Below are 23,240 nucleotides of genomic sequence, written 5' to 3'. Positions count from 1 at the left end.
ATCTGATAGTATGTACACACTGTTAAGAGTGGTGGTTGCTCATACTAAACATAACCAAATATTCACATTATGTGGTCAGTGGCAAGTAATTCCTGTGAGTTAAAACTTGAGTCTACACAAACACAGAAGCCCCACTCACCGGTTGTTTAAAGCCATGTATATGAGGGGCAGTGAATCAGAAAAAAGTCAGCTTAAGGAGCAGGTTTTGTTAAAAGGAGAGGTTTCTTTTTGGCTTGTTCACCAAGTCTCAGCAAAGAAAAACAAGGATTAATCAAAAGTTATAAAGGCAGAAAAGGCCATAAAGTATCCTGAGCACCCATTTCAGTGAGTGTGGAAAATGCATTCCCGTGTTATTGTAGGGTCTTTATCATACAATATTTTTACCTTACAATATTTGATAATATTCATCTTATAATACAGAAGAGAGGACAGTGTTTAACACTTGCAGTGGTTTTTCATGGTTATTTAATCAATCTCATTTTCTTAAATTATCTTGCCATTTTTACTTTAAATAAAATGTATTTCAATTATTAAATATATAAGTGAAAACTCACTTAATAAATCTTAACGTGCAACCTTCAGACAATGATAAAGGTAAAGAGGAAATGACTGAAAGAAACAAAGCAGAATGGTGACGAGGTGAGTGAGGCCGGACAGATACAGACGGAGTGGGGATCTCAGCAATGGCACGCACTCATACACCAAGATTATCAAAGTAAAATAGGAGCCAGACATCAAATTTCCTGAGCAAGGACTTGCTTTCATGTGTGCGTGTCTGTTTGTGTGCGTCCTTCATCACTCAGTATAACACAAAGTGTCTAGGGTTTGACCAAGAGCCATAAGACTAAAATAAGATAATGCATTCCAAACACTCTTGTGTTTCAGGGTTTAACGAGCTGTCAACAACTATTTTCCCTGATTCATGTTGAGGTAAGGAGGTGTGGAGTCGCTAGTAGTTGCACCGTTTTGGGGCCTTAAACTTGTTTTGTTTTTGTTTTTTAATTGGCATTTAGGAATCACTGTACAATACCATCAACTCCAACAATTTGCCACTACATGTATTTTTCTTTTTTCTGTATTTAAACAACTAAAATATCCATACAAAAGGAATGAAAGAAGACAAAAAAAGAAAAGAAAGAAAGAAAGAAAGAAAGAAAGAAAGAAAGAAAGAAAGAAAGAAAGAAAGAAAGAAAGAAAGAAAGAAAGAAAATAGAAAAAGAAGCAAAGCAGAAAAAAAATACAAAAGGCATGTAGGGAGTGTGTTTTTGTTTCCATTAATATAAGTAATATTTCCTCTAGTCTTCTAGTAGTTAACATCGTCAAATCAAAAACTGGCCTGCGTTTTTTAATATAGTCCATCCATTTCTTCCATCGTGATACAAACAGGTCCCTCTTGTAGTTCACATCTGCTGTCATTGAAATGCAGACATGCGTCATTAGTGCTCAAACATGTTTCTTAACATTAAAATGAGTTCACAGTACTAAAACGGCCTCCACAGTCCACAGATATTACTGAAATAGAAACTTTGGGATGTGGTAGAATGGAAGATTTGCATTACCACTGTGCAGTCAACAAATCTGTGTGATGTTGTCATGTCAATATGGAGTAAAATCTAATTTACAGCTAATCATTTCGATAAAGCCCATTAGCCATTTGAAATTTCAGTGCTGCTTGTGTTTCAGCCACAATGACTGCAGGGACGTCTGGCTCTAGTTTCCAATTCTTAATAAACTCTTGCCTATGGCTTTTAAAGCTGCTTGTCCACAGCAGTGGCCACACCTGGGACAAACTAGGGCAAGAGTACAATACAGGTCTCGATTATTATGATCCTCATGTTTGATTTGGCCAAGATTTTACACCAGATGCACTTCCTGATTAAACCCTTCCTATTTGCCCAGCACAACGTTACACTGACTTGTGTTCTTCTTATGGGTTCAGGGGAACACAAGCCAGTGTGAAAAGTTGATGATGTTAAGATCAGGACGGCCTGGATTAGACATGAGCACACCAAAGGGACAACTCAGGCTGAATGGTTTGGAGAAAAAATTAGGCAGGCAAGACGGAGATGGTTTGGACATGTGCAGAGGAGGGATAGTGAATATTGGACAAAGGATGTTAAAGATGGTGTTTTGAGACAGGAGAAAGGAGGCAGATCTGAGAGGAGGTTCATGGATGAAATGAAGAAGCACATGCAGAGGATTGGTGGGTCAGAAAAGGATCCTAGAGATATGATCCACTGTAGCAACCTCTATCATATTGAGTTGATAAGGTATGCTGCCACTGTTTCTGTGTAGTTCCTGGCACTTTCTCAGCTTTAATTTGGGACTTTCAGAAGAATGTAACACTTTTTAGACCAAATAAATTTTTTATCCTTTTAAATTTACACCATCTATGAACGTTAGAGACGGGCAGGACTGATAACATTTTCTTCCTATCTCCCACATTAACGTAAATGATGACAGATGGCTAATGTTCCGCTAGATAATGGTTAACAGTAAATTGGTTGATGTTGACTTGTGTGCTGCCCAGACTAACATTTACTTTCAATGATGTTGAAACAGAAGCTTTGCTGAACACATATTATTCCTCAGAAAGTGTTTTTCAATGCTGTGACCGCCATGAACTGTTGATGCGTTCAGCTGCAAGACTGGGTGGGGATGTTCGAACAGAGGAAAATGTGAAAGGGGAACATCATACCAAGAATTCACACTTCAGTTGAAGAGACCTTAAGAAATGCTGATTCATTGCTCTCTCATAATTGTAATATGAGTCACATATGATTCAATGAATTGGACAGATTGCAAGTTTCCGGTGCTGTTTTTGCATATGGCAAAATGAATACAGATAAAGCATGTGTCTGTGAAGGTTCTCAGTCAACCAGGTCATCATAGTCTAAGGATGACATGATAAACCACATTTTTATCAACTGTGTATTTATAAAATATGGAAACAGTTTTAAAGTTTGATACGTATTCCTAGATTGTCGTAAAAAAAAGTTTTCTTCTAATTACATTTTTATGTGTTTCAAATTGTAACAATTTTAAGATTTCAATTTGGTTTCCCCATTTTCAAAAAATATAAATCAAGAGTAAAAAGTCTAAAATCAATCCTGTGGCTGGAATTGGTCAAAATGGTCAAATTGGTGACCAATTTAAAAAGGAAAGTGGCTACCGTGGCTCAGGGGGTTGGGAATCGCATCTGTAACCGGAAGGTCGCCAGTTCGATCCCTGGGCTCTCTGTCCTGGTCGTTGTGTCCTTGGGCAAGACACTTTACCCTACTTGCCTACTGGTGTTGGCCAGAGGGGCCGATGGCGTGATATGGCAGCCTCGCTTCTGTCAGTCTGCCCCAGGGCAGCTGTGGCTACAACTGTAGCTTGCCTCCACCAGTGTATGAATGTGAGAGCGAATGAATAGTGGTATTGTAAAGCGCTTTGGGTGCCTAGAAAAGCGCTATATAAATCCAATCCATTATTATTATAATGGGATTGTTGAAATCAAAGGCTCCACAGGGACAAACACATGAATTTTGATACTTTGTATCCACTTTGAAAGATTTTACAGTCATCTTCTGCATTCATAATAAAAAAAAGCGTAACAAATAAAGTTCTTAGTTTTTGAAACAAGAACCTGACCCTGTCCTTACACGTTATTACTAAACTGTGTGTGGTTTAGAATAATTAATGCTAGTGCATCATAAATTAGTGCTCAAAGTACAGTTCTTTACTCATTTTATCTGTCAGTATGGCCTCGTGCTCCCCATCCCTGAGCCACACCGATGTGCCAGCAATAATCCAACATTTAATCTCCACTGAGCTTTGCTTTCTTTTTTTGGTGCGTAATCACGTAATTTCATCACGTTTGCAATTTTGCAAGTAGCTTTAATCACTGTACAAGAAAGTTTCACTGGGTGACATTACAAATCAAAAATCAGGCTAAAGTTTAAAAGTCAGATCCAAGTCTTAATAGTGAAAACTATCTCAGTGGACTCCTATATTAAGTTAAGAGGCATAAGTGGACCACCATGACCAGCTTGCTTCTCTTTACTAACTATATTCTATTTTAATGAATTGATATTTGTTATTTTAAAAAAATCAGGCTACCGACTTTTCTCATTCTTTAACACAACTTATGGGATAAAACTTTGCTGTTTGTTTGTTTATCACAGAAAGGCCATCTTGGCTCGATCTACTGGACGCTCTGCAATATCCCATAAAATTTTCCATTTATTATTTTCCACCTGCACCTACATTCCAAGGTCAAATGAGAGGCGGGAAAGAGACTGCAGGGGGGGGAAGCATGTTGTTATATACTTGATAACAGCATGGTCCTGACTTCCTCAATAAAGACAATAGTGTTCAACGATCACTTAAAATCAAACACATACACAGACACAAATACATAGAAGAAGAAGAAGAAGAAGAAGAAGAAGAAGAAGAAGAAGAAGAAGCACGTCAGGAGAAAAGCTATTTAGAGCAAAGTATTTTTATGTTTGGCATGCCGGCTCACAAACTGTTCCAGAATTGAACTTCCTTCTTTCTCTTTCTCACAAAAAATGATTCACTGTAAATCATCACCATAAATGGTACTCGTCCTTCTTATCAAGTGAAGTGCCAGCTTTCGTCGTGCCCTATTTCCCTCTTGCTGTGTCTTGCAAATTCCCCTTTTTAAATATCAGATTGGAATATTTATAATATATTAATTTGAAACTGAGGGACAAAGGAACATCTTAGCATTAAGATAAAGCAGGCAATACACCATGCACTTAAAATAGCACGATTTGAACAGTTTACATGGTGTGGAAATTGCCACCTTCCTGTTTATGATACCACCAACAGCTTTGTCACAGCCATGTGCTTTTACTGAACATAAGACTACAGAAATGTTAACTGTGTACTCACTATAAGAAGTCTGATCTCTAATCATGTGCCATGTTTTCTTGATACTTATAGTATTTCAAAGGATAAAGAACAAAATACACGATATCTGACAGGAACTGTATTCACTTCAAAGTAAGAGTCATTTTTGTGAGATATGGGGATACGGTTGCTAAGACACAGCTGGACACTAACAAAACATTTGCATGGATGTGCAATGTGACACCGTGAAACCCAGCAAAAGTAAAGAAAAACAATTAAAGGGAAAGTAGTTTCTCAGAGTAGTGGAACATCACATTACAACAACAACAGTAATGGGTCAAATGAAGTGATTTTGAAGCTTGCAAAAGTGAAAGAAAAACACGTGCTTTTGAAAGGGTCAAAGTGCAAAACACTGCTGTCATTACCTTAAACCTGCACTGGAGATCCCAGCTGATAAAAGCAGTGAGAGGGACCACTTTGAGTCAGCAGTAACTTTCAAAAAGTTGAGGACGAATAGCTTGGGAGAATCACGTCATCAACCAAAGCACAAAAATAAAGTACAAGAACCCAAAAAATGTGCATATTTAATACCATATGCTGCCCTGCCTGTGCAGATTGTACATCTGTTACTAGACTGAACATGTGAAGTGTTGGTAAACCCGACAGAAAACGCTTAAATTTGTCAAAACTGTCAAATAATGTAGCACATGTGCAATGTTTTTACTATAAAGTGATCAGTTACAAGGTACTACTATGAATTATCCCTCACCCATGGCACAGATCGTTACTATAAATCCACTTTTACACACTTTTACAGTGTCATCACAAAGGCCCAAGTTTGTTTTATTCAGTACTACATATATCTGGGTGTGTTTGATCACAGCCAATACACTCCACCAAACAAAGGTGGCAGAGGAAAGGCGAAATTGTGAGAGAAGATTACATCAGGCCAAACTCCACATTGCGCCATTTACAGGGAGAGGTTGGCATCATGAAAACTTTGAATAGTAAGTGCTGACACCTAGTGGTTACACATTACATTACAACCAAGTAGACGGTTCGTCTGTGAAGGGAAATAAACCACAAGGTGGCACAATGTGACAGCAATAAACGTGTTTGCCACAAAGCTGTTGAAACACATGCTGTCACATTGTAAAATATACGCTTAAAAAGTTACTCTGGTTTATTTTGGTTTTGTTTTAACCCATGAGCAACCCCACCAGCAGATACAAATACTGTGGCAGTGCTGCAAGGAAAGCTGTCTGTGCTAATTTGAAGATTTAGCAAATAAACAACAGAAAATACAAAACTCTGTGAACAAGCAAAATAGTTCCATTAGTTCATAGATCTTAGTTCATAGGTGTGACTTTGAGTTTTCCCAAAGTCACTTCAGAAATTTTTCCAGTGGTATGCTTTGTAAGGACTGCAATAAATCTTTACATTACTTGCTCTCCATAATGGCTCTCTCTCTCTGCAACCTATATTCTCTCTATATGCGCAATGAGTAAGAATATTAAAAACAACCAATCATCTACATCCAACAATAAGGTGCTGGCAAGGACAGTGCGGACATGTGGTTATATAGTATAAAGCACATTTTGTTGCAATTAATCAGAAAATTAGGGGTAGGGTTTAAATCTTTCCTTATCCAGTATCACACACATTCAGAAGGGACACTGTACAACAGTGAATTTAAAAATTTCAAACAACAAAAGTACAAATCATAGTTTAGGTGAGCCTCCAGGACTGTGTAGGAGGAAAGAGGAAACTGTAACAGTGCTTCCAAACAGAAACAAGAGCCATAAAAGTGCATTGTCTGAGCAAGTGTTTGGTTACATTTTACTATTCATTTTTGACATTTGTTCAAGATAATTTGGAAGAAACTAGGATCATAATAGCAGAGATTGTGAGATTGTACTACATTCATAAAATATTTTTATGTAAAAACATTGATAAGCACCGTGGATGGTTTCTCTGCCAACAGCAGGAGGTAGTTATGCCGGCAGTCTATTCAGATCACGTGGTTACACTGTCGTGAGGGCGATAACCGAAACGATCAAGATGACCTGTGTAAAATGTTGCTATTGTTTCCTTGCCTTCATTGTGTTTCTACAAATTGAGTTATCCGTGATCCTATCAGGTATCATGTCAATAGTGAAGCCCTAAAATCTGTCATGTGTTTTACACGTGACTATGATGAGCTAATGGAGCTGAAATGTCATCAAATAAAATCCAACTCTTTTAATCATACACCAGAATACGTGCAACAGAATCTGACAACTTGCTGTCGTTTGGTCTGTTTGACACAGCTTAGATTCTAAGGGTATTAAATTCAAAATGATATTCTCACATGTTTGGGCTTTTTACATGAAAACTCACTAAAACATCAAAGGATATCAAAATCTAAAGGGATTAGCATCCCCTAATGTTCCGGCAACAGTGTGTTCCAGCTCTGTGAAGGGTACTCGGGATGTTAACAGAAGCTATTGCACTGAACAATGATAATGAATCTCATGACAATGAGAAAATAAAAAAGGTTAAGGTAGTTATCAGTCATCACTGTACTTGAAAGTACAGGCTGACAAAGGTTCTGTCTGATTTAAAAAACAGATTGGATTCAAGATGAGCTTGAACGTTTATATGAGTATTTTTAACAAAATATTTAAGGAAATGTCACTTCTTTGGTTTTTACACGTAAGCTTTTACAAAAATTTACTTAATCCTTGTAAAAAAAAACACTTATTTATCTCGTAATGTATAAATGACTGTGACCCTGAATGCACAATTTCACTAGTGTGAATGTAGAGATAGTCGGTATAAGATGTAAAGATTATTATGCACAATAGCTCAAGAACATTTAAAGCTGTATCATTGTTTTTTCCCCCTGTAATCAACTTTGAGCATCAATATCAATAGTTTCATTAGAAACGACGCAGAAATTTAACGGCTTTGAATCCCGAGTAACAAAAACAAGCACTGGAGGCTTGGATTTTCTTACATCTGTTTTCTGAGAAACTTTAAAAAGTGGATGGGGTAAGTTTTCATGGGTCATATCCCCATGTGGGGTAGATATCTGGTCTGAACATATTATGGCACATGAAAGTTCTAATTTATAACAACATTGTGATACCAACCTCATCGCTGCTCCCTTATTTCCCAAAGGGTTCACCGCAGCAAATGGATCCACACATTTCATACAGCACAGTTCCTCATCCAACCCTTCCATTTATCCAGGCTTGGACTGGAAATAGGAGTACCTTAGCTTGTGACCCCCTGAGGTTAAATTTGTTTCCTCCCAGCCTTAAACTGGGGTGAATGTCTTAGCCACTACATCATAGAGACACTTCTTTGTTCTCAAATTTCAAGGATTTGAAAAAAAAAGTAAAGATGAGATCAGGCTCTGAGGAGGTCAGTCCATGGCTGATAGTGTTTTTCTATCATGGTACGTTTTTACTATATTGGCAGTACAGTATTTGGCATTAAAATGCCAATCAATGTCATCAGTTGTGATAAGATCCCTAACACCATGGGCTAAAAATGCACCATGTTTTCTACTGACCTCCTCCATATATATACATATATTGACAAGGATTTGAACCAGAATCCAAATTTGGATTCATCTCTCCATTAGACCTGTTGCCACTGATTTTCTGTGTAATTTGGCAGATCTTAGGTCTTTTATTCTGATTCCCTCAATGAGCAGTACAAGGATTACCTGATGTGCCAGATGCATCTCTATGTCCTGTGTCAGATACTGCACACCATACCGAGATATCTCTAGGTTTTGGCTAAAAGTTGTTTGGAATTACACAAGGAATTACTCCTTTTCTGTTAACTTAAACTGTTTTATCATTAGATTCAACTGAGGAATTGGGAACAAATATGTTTTGTGACAGACTTTTAGAAAAACATGTCCTTAGGTTTGAAGAAAAAAAACCTGAAAGATCCTCAGAAATACTGGAGAGCTGTATTGCTCAAGTCCAAACTATAAATAAGGTAACAAGTGAGCGCACAGTGCTGCACGTAACTTTGGGGTTGTCTTGGACAATTCCCTGTCTTCAAACTGTTATGCCAGGAAGATAATTCATCTGTCACTTTTTCATCCAAGGAACCCTGATAAGTTAATGTGTGTTATTTCCAAGGCAGAGTTGGATCAAATTGTTCATGCTTTTATCTTTTCTTACTCAAATTATTTAAACTCTCAATTTAACCGTCTCAACAAATCATCTTTATACTGCCAACTGCCCAAAATGCAGCTGCACATCTTTTAACTGATTCAAGGGGAAGGCCTCATATCTCCCAAATTCTAAAATCTATTCACTGGCTTCCTGTCAGTTTCATATTAACTATTAAAGCTTTGAATTGTAACACACCCCAGTACATCGCACAGCTTTTATCGACCCACTCTTCCAACTGGTCCCTTAGGCCTTTGTTTGCTACTGCTGGTCCCATATAGTCACTTAAAACACATGGAGGTTGGGGTTTTGGGGTGGAGGCCCCCAAACCTTTTGACTCATTGTTCCCTTAATTTTGCTTCAGAAGGTTTTAAAAACAAAACAAACAAAAAAACTCTAGCTAAAGACACTTTGGGTAATCATATCTCTGGCCTTGTACCATTTAAGCATCAGTTTAGCCGTTTTTCTTCTATTTAAGGTTCTTTTGGTGTCAGGCACTTTGTAAAAGACGCTTTAATTAGAGATGCTTGTTGGATCAGGCGTACCCTTAACAACTTGCCTATGAACATTTAAATCTGCAACACTGAGCCTGCTAGTTAGGATTTTTTATTATGAATCATAAGGACCGACACGTTATCGGTTTCCTGATGCTCTCTGTGTAAAGACAGATACTCACTTTGGTGAACTGGCCTTGGAACATTGTGTGCAACATTGAAAAAAGAGCTTGACATTTTATTTTAATATAAGCACACATTTATACGATATTTGGAGATCAAGTCACTTGTTATAGTCATAATGCTTTACAAAGTTCACATGAGATTACTGCATTGGAAAACATGTTTATTTAAAAATGTACTGGAAGATGCTCTCTCATCTAAGATGAAGAGAAAGCAAGTTAAACTACAATTCAGGTTAGAATTTTTTTTCTCCCCCGCCCAGTAGATCAATTACAATTTTCGTGTACAAAACAGAAACATTTTAATTAAATACATTTTTTTTAAAAAGACAGCTTCCATTCTTTCTCATTGTTTTAGTTTCTATTGCATTTGAATGAATCATATTATACACAGCATAAAGTCATTAATCTACATTTGTAATCATGTTTTCCCCCTCTATCATTCACGCATGGCAATTTTAAACAATAAAGTGCTTTTTTTTTTTTTATTAAAAAAAAAAAAAAAAACAACCTTCTCTTCAATCAATCTAAGATACACTGAGAGAATACCTGCAGCCCTCTTCAAGACACTGGAATCTGACGGACACGTGCACATTTACACACAAATACTCAATCCCACACACGAGTAGGCAATATTTTCACCTGGCTGTTTGTTCATTTATACAGTGTATGTTTACTCTGTGCTTTGTATATGAAAAGGTCTCGAGCACACAGACTGACTGAGATTAATCGTTCTGTTAATTACTGCTAAGTTTAACTTAGACATCTGATTCTTTTTGCTATCCATCTTTTGTTTTTGTGTGCCTCTTCTTTTTTTTTTTTAAGGGGGTGGGTAGATTTGTTCAACAGCATCCACACTGACGGTAACTTGTTGTTTCCATTTTGTTAAGAACAGTTAAGAATCAAGCTGGATCTGCACACACACACACACACACACACACACACACACACACACACACACACACACACACACACGCACACACACACACACACACTTTCTTCAAACCCTGTATTGTCCACTGTCAGTGAACATCTTGCCTCTTGTCTCATATGTGAGCTGTGAATTTCAGTCATTTACAGAGGACTCTCCATCAAGTATGTAGAACAGCTTTACTTCTTGAAAATCTGTTACACACACATTGTATCTACTAAAGATTAAAAAAAAAAAAAAAAAAAAAAAAAAGAGGTTCATGCTGGATTTGTGTTTTTACTGCACTAACATTTTGAGAGGCTGTTGCAAAAGAGCCCACACGTTATGAACCCTACATAGTGTGCTATACAGTGTCAAACTATGGTGTAGAGCTGTCCCCATGCAAGACTTAGTCCTTCAGCCAGGACCGAATGAGTGCCACGGCGCGGCTGTCCACTGCATCGTGGCTGACAGCCACTCTTTGCGTTGTCATGGCCCATTTCTTTTGTCTTGCCCACATCATGAGACAAGGGCACTGTCTTACAGTTGAGAGGGAGCAAAGAATCTCATGGCATTGATTTCTACTGTGCTTCCATTGATTTACCACTTTTGCTCTTTGTGTTTCGCTTGGGAAAAAAATACACGAGAGCAGAGTAAAAACGTTGATATCTCAATACACCGCTGATAACTGAACAGGCAAAAACTGCAATAATGTTTTTCAGCTTGCTGTGTTCATAGGCGATTCAGTGAGAAGCTCGAGTAATTTTCCTTCTTCTTCTGCCACGACGTGCAAATATGACCTTTGCCATACAATCCTGCTCGCTGTGCTCTACGTTTCAGCAGCCCGGTCATAGGGCAGCAAAAATATTACATCACGGGCTGTGATGTGACTCTGACAGCCGACACTTGAAGAGCTGTGGTGATGAATAGCTTAACGGCATCTCTCTTAATGATCACAATGTCCATTAACAGTTAAGGAAGGCACGTAATGCTCTGAGAGTGCTCTCCAGTCACTAGATGAGATTTATGTCCTGCTGTTTTGAGTGACAGGCACTTGAACACCTTTCTGTCCTGTTGCTATGGATGCAAGAACAGAAAAGGCATATTAATCGTCATGCAGCAACAAATTACACCAAATGAAACAAGAAGTAACGCTGCTCACAACCAAGAAGAGTAAAAACAGGCATTTAACTAAAAAGAAAACTCACCCAATCGGTATTTCTCTTTAGCCTCTGCTCTCTCTTTGGCATCAAAGTACCAGACTGTGATGGCATAGCTGCAAGAGACAAAAAGGATGAAATAAGAATAAAAGCTCATCTTTTTATGGACAAAGAACTATGGCTCAAAAAGGGGGGAAAAAAAAGAAGAAGAAAAAGAGACATTGTCTGTGAATTTTATAAATTGATAAAGCAGGAACACAATGGTCGTAACAGTCACAATGTCACAAAAGAAACAAATAAAAACTAAAGTCGACCAGGCCGCAGACGTCACAGGCAGCATAGGGTTAATTCTTGCTGTTTCTCATCTCTCCTGTGGGGCTGTATTGTTTATTCCTGTCTCTCATGTCTTTGCCTTTCCAGCACGAGTCCTGCAATCGAACCTTCCTCCCCACTCCCTCCCACCGACCTCCTCAGGAAACACATATTTCCTGCCTCCGGCCCCACCTCGCCCCCCAGCAGTCAAGACGCAGAGGAGAGGAGATGGGAGAGTAAAAGGCTACGTGCCACGTGACCTTGTAAACATGCAAACGCTTACGTCGGTCTGTAAAGTGGGTCCGAATTATCTCGTGTGAGCATCAAGGAAACTTCAACCCATGTGAAACCCAGTTTTCTATACACACACGTAATCAACTGTAGAAAGACACCGACAATGACCACGCTGAAGTAAAATGAGAATAGAGAGAGGGGAGCGAAGGGAAAATATAAATGTAATCTTTTTTTAACCTGCTGGAATAGTTTTGATAAAAACATATATTGGTTTCTGCACAAAAAGCCTAAACTGTATGTTAATTATGATGTACTTATAGAACTGAGCAACAGAAGACAGTTAGCTGCCAATAACCCATTGCATGATTTTACATGAATTAATGTGCACGTGTTACTAACCGAGTTGAGTAGGCTGGCCTAACTTCATGTGGGTTCCTGCGGTCAGACCAGAAGATGAGCAGCCGGTCGAAGAGAGGTTCAACTTTGGCTACCACATTTTTGCCTTCAGGATAGATCTGCAGCAACCCACCTTGTTTCTACAAACAAGACAAATGCATAACAGAAACAGAAATACTTATTTCCAAAGTACATAATGCGAATCCCTGAGGGTTTACCCGGGTTACCAAATACAAAATAATAATAATAATAATAATAATAATAATGCAATAACATTAGATGCACATATAAACTAATGATGATTAACTTGTTTTTCTCATTTCAACTGAGTGAAACAAATAGTGGAAAAAAATGTACCTTGGCATCCCAGTTCTTGTTAAGATAGTAGATACAGGTGATGCACCGTCCATCACCGTTAGGGTTGTCAATGTGGCGCACGTACCCTGCCCCGTTACCTGGGTAACAGGCAACCATGGCCTAAAAACAGAAGAAATGGGATCATTAGTTATAACTTGATACACCATTATAACAAAAAACACAGAGTTAACTTTTGATTTTTATTCTTCAGCCATATTTGTAACGTAGAGGCAGGACTGTTTGAAAGGTCGGCCACTAGCAGAAGATACGAGTGATGCAGTGCAGGAATGATGCAGCTACCCTCCTCCTCATCTCCTGCTCTAATCATCTCTCACATTTGGCTTTTCGAACCCTCTGCAGTAAACCACACCACCATATCTATCTATCTATCTATCTATCTATACACATATACACACACACACACACACACACACACACACACACACGAGCACTATTTGAATATTTAATATTTTCCATAGTGTTATTAAGTGGGCAGCGCAGTAAAGCAAAGAAATATGTCAGAGTTCAGCAAAGAAACGATCTGCAAACAATGGTTTCACGCTGGTATTTCCCCTGCTTGACGTCTGAGAGTTGGAGGCTGTGAAGCAGGAGAGCACTGCTTTCTCTGGGGAGACAGAGGGAACTGAGACCTGCGTGAAAAGTCCTTCGTTCAATGCGCATTCCAGACGAGGGCCACTACAGGGCCACGTGGCTGTAGGCTAAAAAATAGAGCTGTGCCAAAATATGATACATACAAGGCTGTGTGACATATTCTTCAGATTAACTGGGGCATATTTGTGCTTCAGTAACTTTCCAAACTGTCTCCTCTGGCTTTAAGTCTCCTCAATATATGAAAAATCTATAGCTGATTCACTTACTCACTGACATCAGCTTTTGCTAGCGGAGATTGTGGCTGATGCATTTGGCAGCATGTAAAGTAACGATTTCATTATTATCTCTCCAGGTTGACAACAGAAGAAGATACTGTCATTGTCTTGACTTATACTGTTCTGCATGGGAAGCAAAGCTTACAATACGAGTCAGCGCATCACTTTAGCTCAGCTGAGCAATACTATTATTCATTGCTAACAGCTTCTGCAATGCCGCAGTATTGATTTAACTCAGCTGATGCTATCGTTTAAGTTCTTGTACTACAGTGTGCAACTTGTACCCTTAGGAAATGAAAGCCTGCTCACATAGATTTCTAAGACAAACACACCTGCCCTAGTGTTGTTTGTGAAACTCAAAAGTGACTGTAACACTTTGTGGAGGAGAGCTTTGATGCATGCTTTCCTGCTCCTCTTGCTGGGCTTCATAGAAAAGTGAGCTTGATTGTGTGACTCTGCTTGGCAACAATTGTCTGCTCTCATTACTGACCAGTGCTCAGAGTTAGCGCTCATTAACCTCTAGACCTCTTCTTCTCGACTCAGACTGCCAAACGGTGTCCATGTCAAAATGAGCAGACTAATTGTACAAAATGAAAAACGGATATTTGGGTGTGTTGCTTATGATCATCAGAAGTGTCGCTTTACTTAGAATTTATTTCAACAGAGTCCCTACAATAATACAGAAAAAGCTCCCAACAATCAGATGACCCCTATGAGCAAGTACTCGATGACAGTGGGAAGAGAAAAAAAAAAAACAACAACAACAACAACAACAACAACACCCTTTTACAAATTTCCAGGAGAACCAGGCACTCTCTTGGGTTATTTTGACTTTGATGTCAAGGTCACCAGGATTAGAACTCGTCTTGAGATTTCTATTAGATGTACCAATGGCATTGTTTTCAAAACCATACGTCGCCTTGTTCGTGAGTTATTGCATTCACAAGATATTTTTATTTTTATTTTTTAAGAAAACCTGACCTCTGACCTTGAGATCGAGATCAGTGAGATTCAAACCTGGCCGAGATTTTTAGTAGATAGACCTAAAGTATCTATTTGAAAATCTTAGGTGACTTCCTTTTTTAGTTATTGCATTTACAAGATTTTCAGAAAAATATGACCTCTGACTCTTTGGGGTTGAGGTCACTGATATTCAAACTTATCCATGACGTGCAGTAGACATACTTATGGCATCAGTATAAGCTCCTATGACGCCTCTAATTCTGTGAATTCTATCGCAGTCATAAACTAAGTTGTCCAAGCCACCCATCCAGTGAAGTGACAATAGCCCGTCAGCCTTTTACGGCTGAGGAGTGTAAAAAAAAAGAAGAAAAAGTTTGCCTTATAATTGGTCATTTTCGGCTTTTTTTGAACAACTGATCGTTTGTTTTGATGTGCTAACCCTTAGGACCTCTACTTGTTGACTTGGCAACATCTTCATGCCAAACAGTGACAAGAAGAAGAAAATACCAGACAGGAGTCTACTTTTAGCACCCTGTCAAGTTCACATATTACCTTCTGCTGCTGACCTTGTACCACAGTGATAACAGCTGATCGGTCTTGTGGGGGTACGTGCCCTTTTGTGCAGACAAGAAGCTGCTCTGTTGTGCAAAGGATAAATATGCACTCTGTCATTAAACAGACAGCAAACTGTATAAAGGTATACTTTGGTTTTGACTTAATTCAAAAAGGAAACTATTCAGGTTTAGAATACTTATGAGTATAATTTTTATAAGTAGTTTTATTTTAATGGCAGCTATCTTTGAAGCAGAGTGGATTCTGGTAGGCAGTTTGTGATCATCTGAATCGCAGCTATTGAGAACGGGAAAATGGCATACCAGACATTTTGATACTCAATGACAAATTTGATTTTTTTAACAATGAGTGTAAATATTTTGGGTGTGCATGTATTCGAGGAAGTATGGTTTCCCCCATAAATGCCCACAAACTGTCTTAACAGCTGTAATTAACCACAATTAACATGTGATATGCCGCATCAGGCACCTCAGGCCTAGCCCTGAAGCATAAACACATTAAACACACACTGATACACTGTGGCTATCAAAGCGTACACAAGAAGGGTATATAATTTAGAAGATGAGTTATTGTTTTATTTTATTATTATTTTTTACTTTAAACCTACCTGAGGTGAAAAAAAAAAGTTTTCTAACACAACGATAGTATTCAAATAAGTTTCATATACATCCACATTGCATCAGTCTACACCTGTCAGTTGCAAAGACACCCACAGACACACAATACTCGGTCAGCTAAACAGCACAAATTGATCCTATCTGTCATTTCTGGCCCTCCTCACCTCCTCATCTCTCCCCTCAGTAAGTTCAAGTCTAACTTGCACAAACCACATGCCTGCCCGGGACCAGCATTAATGCTCTAATGGCAGCTCTGGGTAGATACCCAGGTGACGGGCAGGCAGGCAGAACAAGCTGTTCTGGAGGAGAACAAAAATAAACTCCATTGCCACATGCATATTCAGATAAAGGGAATTATGGTGGAGGTGGGGGGTGGGGCTGGGTGAGGGGGTGGCTGAACAAATACAGGCATTGCCGTTTGCCAAGGTGATCGAGTAAAAGAGAGGGAAGGCATTTTTATGCGTGTGACGCACAGCAGCGAAAATGTTGCAAGTTGACTGTGATGACTCCAAACGCTAAGGAGAATTTCAGAAACAAAAAGTTTTCAGTCTGGGTTTTGGTGGTAGTTATGTTTCTATAAACATTTCAGGATTCGTTAACCTTCAAGTAAACTGTTTTAAAATCCTCTTTGAGTCATATTACTCATCTGCTGCAACAGATATAGACTGCACAGATCGGTTACTCCTTACGGTTGCAAACATTACTATTTTAAAGTCCCCTGCGGATCCCACAAGCCTTGTGCATGTCTCCCAAACTCTATGCTATGAAAACATAAGAGAAGTGTGTTAGCAGGCCAAAAGAAGTCCTCAATCTCCACCACATTTTGCCGTGTGGCAGCCCTGAGCCCTTTCGGATGAATGGAAAACGTGAATCAAAGTCAACAAGTCCTTGATGGTGAATGTTTTGGAGCTGCTCAAGGACTCTTCGGTAAAACAAATCTTTTTCAATTCCACAGTTGAGACCTGCTGAGTCACTAACTGTCAAGCAGCACAGTATTTTTGCTCCATTTTCAAAACTGATTACTCAGAAGCAGCCGGGAGAGCAGGAGATTTCATATAAGGCAGAAAAAGAGATTATTAATTTCTTCCAAATTGAGAATGAGATAAGAGCCCGGGTGAATAAAACGGAATAAGGCTGAACTGCTCTGCCACTCCCAGCTCATATCTCTGCCGTCCTTCCAGTTTGATGTCACGGCCCGCTGCTTAGCCAGATTCACATCTAGTTTGCTGCTCATATAAGCTGAAGGATGGTTTTAGAGTGTGTGAGAAGGGGTGTGACTTGGACTAGGTGAGTTCAAACAATAACTCTATAATTGTTCCCTAGCAGCATATCGTAACCAGCAATACTGTGATCCAAGTGAGTGTCACTCTCCCATTCAAGAATAGCCAATATCTGCTAACATGCCCAGGCTCTGGATTCACTGCAACTCTGTGAGTGTTTTGAAAGAGGCGGTAGACCCCTCTTTCCCTCGCCTAATTAAAAAAAAACAAACAAATTTGTCATTAAGGTTACAAAATGTGAGCCTCTAAAGCTGAATCACATCAACACAGCACTATCGCATTTGGAGACATTGCCGCATGACAAGATATAAATGGTTAGAAACACAATCAAATTCAAATATAATAAACAGCCTCTAGTGTTAACAGTATATTACTCGGGGTTGTGTGAACATAACACAAAGGAAACCAAAAAAAAAAAAAAATGGTGAGATCATAGGCTGTGCCCTTATGAGTCAGTCACACTATAGCCACAGTTGCACTCATTATGTATGAGTCAGCCCTGAATATTAGCCTAAGCAACACAGTCAAACGACTATTTCTGTAGGTGTTAGCATTTGCATGTACACGATACACTATTTCTTTTTTTTAAATAAAAAATTAGCAGCTCCACATATTATGCACCAAGCCTGGGTCCTTTAGAGTAGTGGACCTTGCATAACATCACATTAAGATGCATTCAAAATGATAGGCGAGCGTCCTTATAAACACCAACTTGTCATCAAAGGGAAACCAAATGTTAACTGTTAAAACTAAAATCTGGTTCTATTTACCATAGATTATCTGAAAGGAAATTAAATTGATTTAAAAACTGAAAATCCAACCATTCATCCATCCATGCTAGGAACTCAGTGACTAGCCTGCGTGTTAGTATATGACTTCTGGCTCCTGCCTGCACGGTGGCACTGCTGAGCTCTAGGAGGGGCATCTAAGGACACTTTACTGCAGAAGACAGACAGTCCTAATATGCCAAGCTTCTGCTGCATCGCCCTTTCTCGCTTACTCATCACTGTCTTCCCTTTACCCCCTGATCCACTGCACGTTCACATCTCCTCTAACCCATCCCTTATCTTTGAGACTTTCCCAGTATCACCTTGGGTCATGTAAACTACATTACCATTCCTTTTGTTAACACTATAATCCTTGCCTTCCCCCCCCCCCCCACGTTCTCACAGGCAGCGAAACCGGCCTTCTGCTGACTAACAGTAGACAGGCTTGGGGGAAAAAAGTGCTACTTACTGCTGGTGCGGCATTATTTTGGGCATTGCCAGGCCCTCTTTTTCCTCTCCTCATCTCTTTCATACACAATGCGCAGCTCTACTCTGTATGGGCCTGTTACCAAGGTAACGGCAGGGAAATATTTTGCCCAAGTAGCAAATAAGGGGCTTGATAAAACGGGAAAGGAGAAAGGGAGTAAAGGACATGGGAAATGAAAATGTGGAGAAAAGGAAAAGACGAGAAGAAGAGCAGAACACCAAGAAGAAGGAAAAAATACAAGTGCACTCTGGACAATGAGACGAGAGGACGTACCCCACAGTACCCACACGGTGCCCCTTCCATGTATCTGTATTCTGTACTGCCTCTTTTCCTTTCCTCATCACTTCCTCTTTCTTTCATGCTCACTCCACAATTGCACCTATTGCAATGCTGTCTCTCGCACTAATCCACACAAACACCCCGTCAGGACATTTTGTACTATGCGGCACGGACCTTTTCCTTTTATTTTTATGCACCAAGAGCGCACAATGTGATTTTGGCCTGGGAACAACTGCCGTTTAGGTCTCGAACATTTTCACCAAGGGGTCACTCGGTTTGTTATCCCATCTAAGAGAGAATAGATGACCAAGTAGGTAAAAGTTAACACAATACATTGTGATGGATGTATTATCCTTCACAATAAAACAGTGGGATCTAATAATCAACCAAGATTGACTCACTGTCCTCCTAATTTCATGGCACTGCAGAAACTGGAATCAGCACATTTTACATTTACAGCGTTAAAGTTCTGCATTGAAGATTTGCATACTGTTTCCAGGGTTAAGTGTTTGCTCTTTTGTTGTTGTTGTTTTCAAGATCGAAGTAACACCTTCGATGCGTTATTGACGTCAAAGATAAATCCACTTCTGTCATGAAAGTAAGCTGCAGCTTAAAGTGTCAAAAGATAAAGAAGAAGAAGAAGAAGAAGAAAGTGTGTACATTATTGTACTTTATTGAGCCCCGTGGGGAAATTGCTCTCTGCATTTAACCCATTCACTCAGTGAAGCAGTGGGCAGCCATTGGGCGCCCGGGGAGCAGTGTGTAGGGACGGTACCTTGCTCAGGGGTACCTCAGGGTAGCTGTTAAGGGGAATCGAACCCCCGACCTTCCGATCATGGGGCAACGACTTGTGTGGTTGCCAGCTTGCAGGCAACAGCTTTCCAATGCGGAGCACTAATGTGTCTATTTTTTCAGATCAGATCACATTTGGTCAACATCAAGAGCCATCCTGGACGTCTTTTCCACATAAAACAGGTTGCGCATTTCAACAGGAGTAAAAAAAACAAAAAAAACAAAGGGAAAAAAAACCCAGCCCAGACTGGCGTGTAAAACACAGACAGGGGGGAGAGCATACAGTGCCCCTAACAGATATACACAGAGATAAACACATGGAAAAAGACTAACAAAGTTCAATTCTTTTTTTTTCTTTGCTCTTCTACAATGTTTTTCCCAAACTATTGGGGAAGTATTTTGTAATTTTGGGGCTCATTCCTGAGGGCCGCACTCTGATAATTGTGCACTGTGTCTGAAAAATATCAATGGAAAAACTGGGTCACGTAGTGATGCTAAAGTAAAATAAGGGGGAAAAAAATGCTGCTCACGTGGCATGAGATATAAGATAAGGGAAATGAAAACAAACACTCCTCTGCCATGCCTGTGCCATGTTTGTGTGGGTCAAAGTGATGATAGAAAATTCTGGCAGAGATAAAGCGATGGCAGGAGGAGATACAGCCCCGAGTTTGTTTTCTTCTTCTTTAGGGTGCCAGAGGTATGAAGGCAGGGACTAGGACGGGGAGATAAACTTCGGCAGGCCTAAACCTAGTGCGAGTAGGACTGCAGCCCCTCCCTCTCGCATGTGCCACAAACACAGGGCTCATCTTGACATCCTATCAGCAGGAGCCCTGCGCACTCTCCCCATGTGGTGCGATGGTGTGTGTTTGCCTACCCACATGTCGGCATTATAGAAGGTAAAGCAGGGCAGACAAGACAGCCTAGCACAATTTGAATGAGGTCAGACTGACGCTCTACTCTGGCATCCTTTATTGTCCTCCGTTTTCTCTGGCACGTTTCTTTTAAAACCTCTCACCCGCACCCCCCTCCCCCACTCCTCTCACCTTAGTGCGTCCGTTGATGACACAGTTCCCAAGCTGTCCATTGGCAGAGCTGTACATGACGGCCTCATCTATGTGAGCCATCAGCACTCCAATGTTCTCGCACCCGGGCTCTTTCCCCTCCACCCAGGCGATCTGGTCGCCCCTGATGTTAAGGGAGGGAATGTTCTTCTGGCTCACCAGCTGCCCACCGAGAAACTTCCCATTCTGATTTAGAGTCTCCACCTCTTCCAGGACTCTGTCGCCCAGCTGGGAGCCCAGGAAGTTGTCCTTTACACAAATCCCATAATACGTCATGCAAGGGACGATGTACTGCTTGGCTATGCGCTCTGCTGACCAGCCAGTCCCTGCAGGAAGTGGTGGGTTACGGGCAGCATGTACCCCGGGTGTAGCTGAAAGGCCTGAAGAAGCCACCTTACTGTGCCCACTGTGCTGATTATTATGAGGGGCAGCGTGGGTTAAGGAAGCCAACTGGTTGGAATGGGAACTGTTGCCACAGTTGACAGCAACTGAGAGAGGGGCGACTGCTCGAGCCACTCTGCTGGTTTCTGTGGATTTGATTGCAACGCCTCCCTCTACCAACCTTCTCCGCTTCCAGTCTGAGTCCCCTGAAGCGAATACTGGGTCCATAGAACCTCCTGGTCCAGGTGACCCCACGCTCTGGCTGTTAACAGTCTCTGGCCCAATCTCCCGATTCTCCCCACATCTCTTTTTCTGCTGTTGTGCCTGTCTGGTTTTTAAGTCACCACTGAGTCTCCGCATTACTGACGGGTGCTTCTCATGAGCAGTCCAGTCCCCGTTCTCCATCAGGCAGGCTCTGCTGGTGAGGGGGTACCCGGGGCCCTCCGTTTGCCCCTCCACCCCCGTTACTTGGGCAGGGTAACCATTTGGCGTCTGAGCCAAAACGCCTGAGTGGTTGCCCTCTACAGTTGCAGAAGGCGACACCACCCCGCCGTTGTAGAGCGGCACGCCGGTTTTGCATTGCTTCGTTGGGGTGGTGATTCCCGGGGAGTCAGTCTGAGAGGCTAGATCCGCGAGCAACTCCGCCGCGGTTGGACTGCCGACCGGCGCCGCACATAAGCCATTAAGCCCCATGTCCGTCCGGTGCGTGTGGTGAATCTCTGTCGGTCCGCTGACAAACTGCCTGCTGTTCGCTCCTCTGTCCTGCTTGTGTGAAACTGCGACGGATCCGCGGGCTGGGTTTACAAGGTCCGTCTGTTCCAAACTCTCCATTTCATCTCGTCATCTGCTGGATGCGCACGTACTTCACGTCCTCGACTCATTTTCTAGCTGAGCCGCTGCTGCTCTCTCTGGGGGAGAAGATCCCTGGCGCAACCGATGGAAGTTTCATGACTAAGTCCTCCTCTGCTGCCTTTGATTCCTCCCATTTCTCCGGTTTAAATACTCTGAAGCAGCGTGTTTGTTTGTCACCGTGTCTTATATATACATTCTGGGAGTGTGTTGGGCATTTCTGTGAAGAGCAAAACGATACACTTTAGACCTATTAATAGCACAGTGCAGACCACCTGTCACAGCGAGCTGATGTAAATAATTCCTAATATTTATGTGGTGCAACAAACTCCTAGTTTGGGCTATATATGCGGTATATAGGCCTACTCGTAGTATTTTTTAAGTGGGAGCAAGAAAACAGTGCAGCCTATACATTTTTAAAAATACAATCCTAAGCATATGCTATCAGTGTAAAGAAAATGAAAAAATGTGCAGGCTAATATTTACTGCAGCTTTATACCCAGATTTTAGTCATTACAAAGAAGGAAGGTCAAAACAAGTCACTTTTACACACAGTTGGGCTATACCACTTTGACAATGGACACGAAAATAATAAAAATATAATATAGGATAAAATGAGCACTATAAAAGGAGCTTTCAATATAAGCTTCGACATCGTGAAGTGTATTAAATTTTGACGAAACCCCAATTAAATTATTTATATTTCGTCTTTGTCTGCCATTCATTACCAACTTAGCAGCACCACTATTGTTAAGTGCCCCTTGAAAAAAAGAGTGAAAGACTAAACCGGTTTATTGAACGCCATTAAAAAAGAAAAACGTCCCACAGAGTATTAAATAAGTTAAATATGCAGGTTATGGGGTCTAAAAGCGTTGAAATTTCTCGCCGGGAAAGCACAATCCACTGCTTACCTACGGCAGCCTACAGCAATGCAAATCCTCGGCGAGCGTACGTGACAGGCTGAGAGTACGCATGTTATTTCCGGGATTGTCTAGCTCGTGCGTCCGTCCCATCCAATTTTCTTGTCGGTTATAAATAATATCCAGGTGGCGAGGGCAGCCAACGGCGGCCTGACACATTAAACCGGGCGGAGGGGCGAAAAGAGGAGCCCGGAGATCCGCCAGGCGCCCTCAAAACACCCAAAAAAAGCGCTCCCCGTTGTGTCGGTGAGCGCCCCCAGTTTGTGTCTGCCTCCCCCCACCCCTACTCTCTTTCGCCTCCTCCCAC

At 40.8% G+C, this 23,240-nt stretch overlaps 1 protein-coding gene across 1 annotated transcript; it reads right to left on the bottom strand.

Moving 5' to 3' along the window:
- Positions 1-9,855: 9,855 nt before the first annotated feature.
- egln2 (egl-9 family hypoxia-inducible factor 2) lies at positions 9,856-23,240 on the bottom strand. The gene is made up of 6 exons (XM_082501746.1): positions 22,925-23,240; positions 20,766-22,233; positions 13,078-13,197; positions 12,724-12,860; positions 11,827-11,894; positions 9,856-11,695 (listed from the first exon to the last, which is right to left on the bottom strand). Exons 2-6 carry the CDS (start codon positions 21,993-21,995, stop codon positions 11,643-11,645), a joined length of 1,608 nt encoding a protein of 535 aa, XP_082357872.1. The 5' UTR covers positions 21,996-22,233; positions 22,925-23,240; the 3' UTR covers positions 9,856-11,642.

This window comes from Aulonocara stuartgranti, assembly GCF_965226115.1.
Source record: "Aulonocara stuartgranti genome assembly, chromosome: 14".
Classification (NCBI taxonomy): domain Eukaryota; kingdom Metazoa; phylum Chordata; class Actinopteri; order Cichliformes; family Cichlidae; genus Aulonocara; species Aulonocara stuartgranti.
The sequence above is the reverse complement of the archived record's forward strand: the minus strand, read 5'-3'. Positions and strand labels throughout refer to the sequence as shown.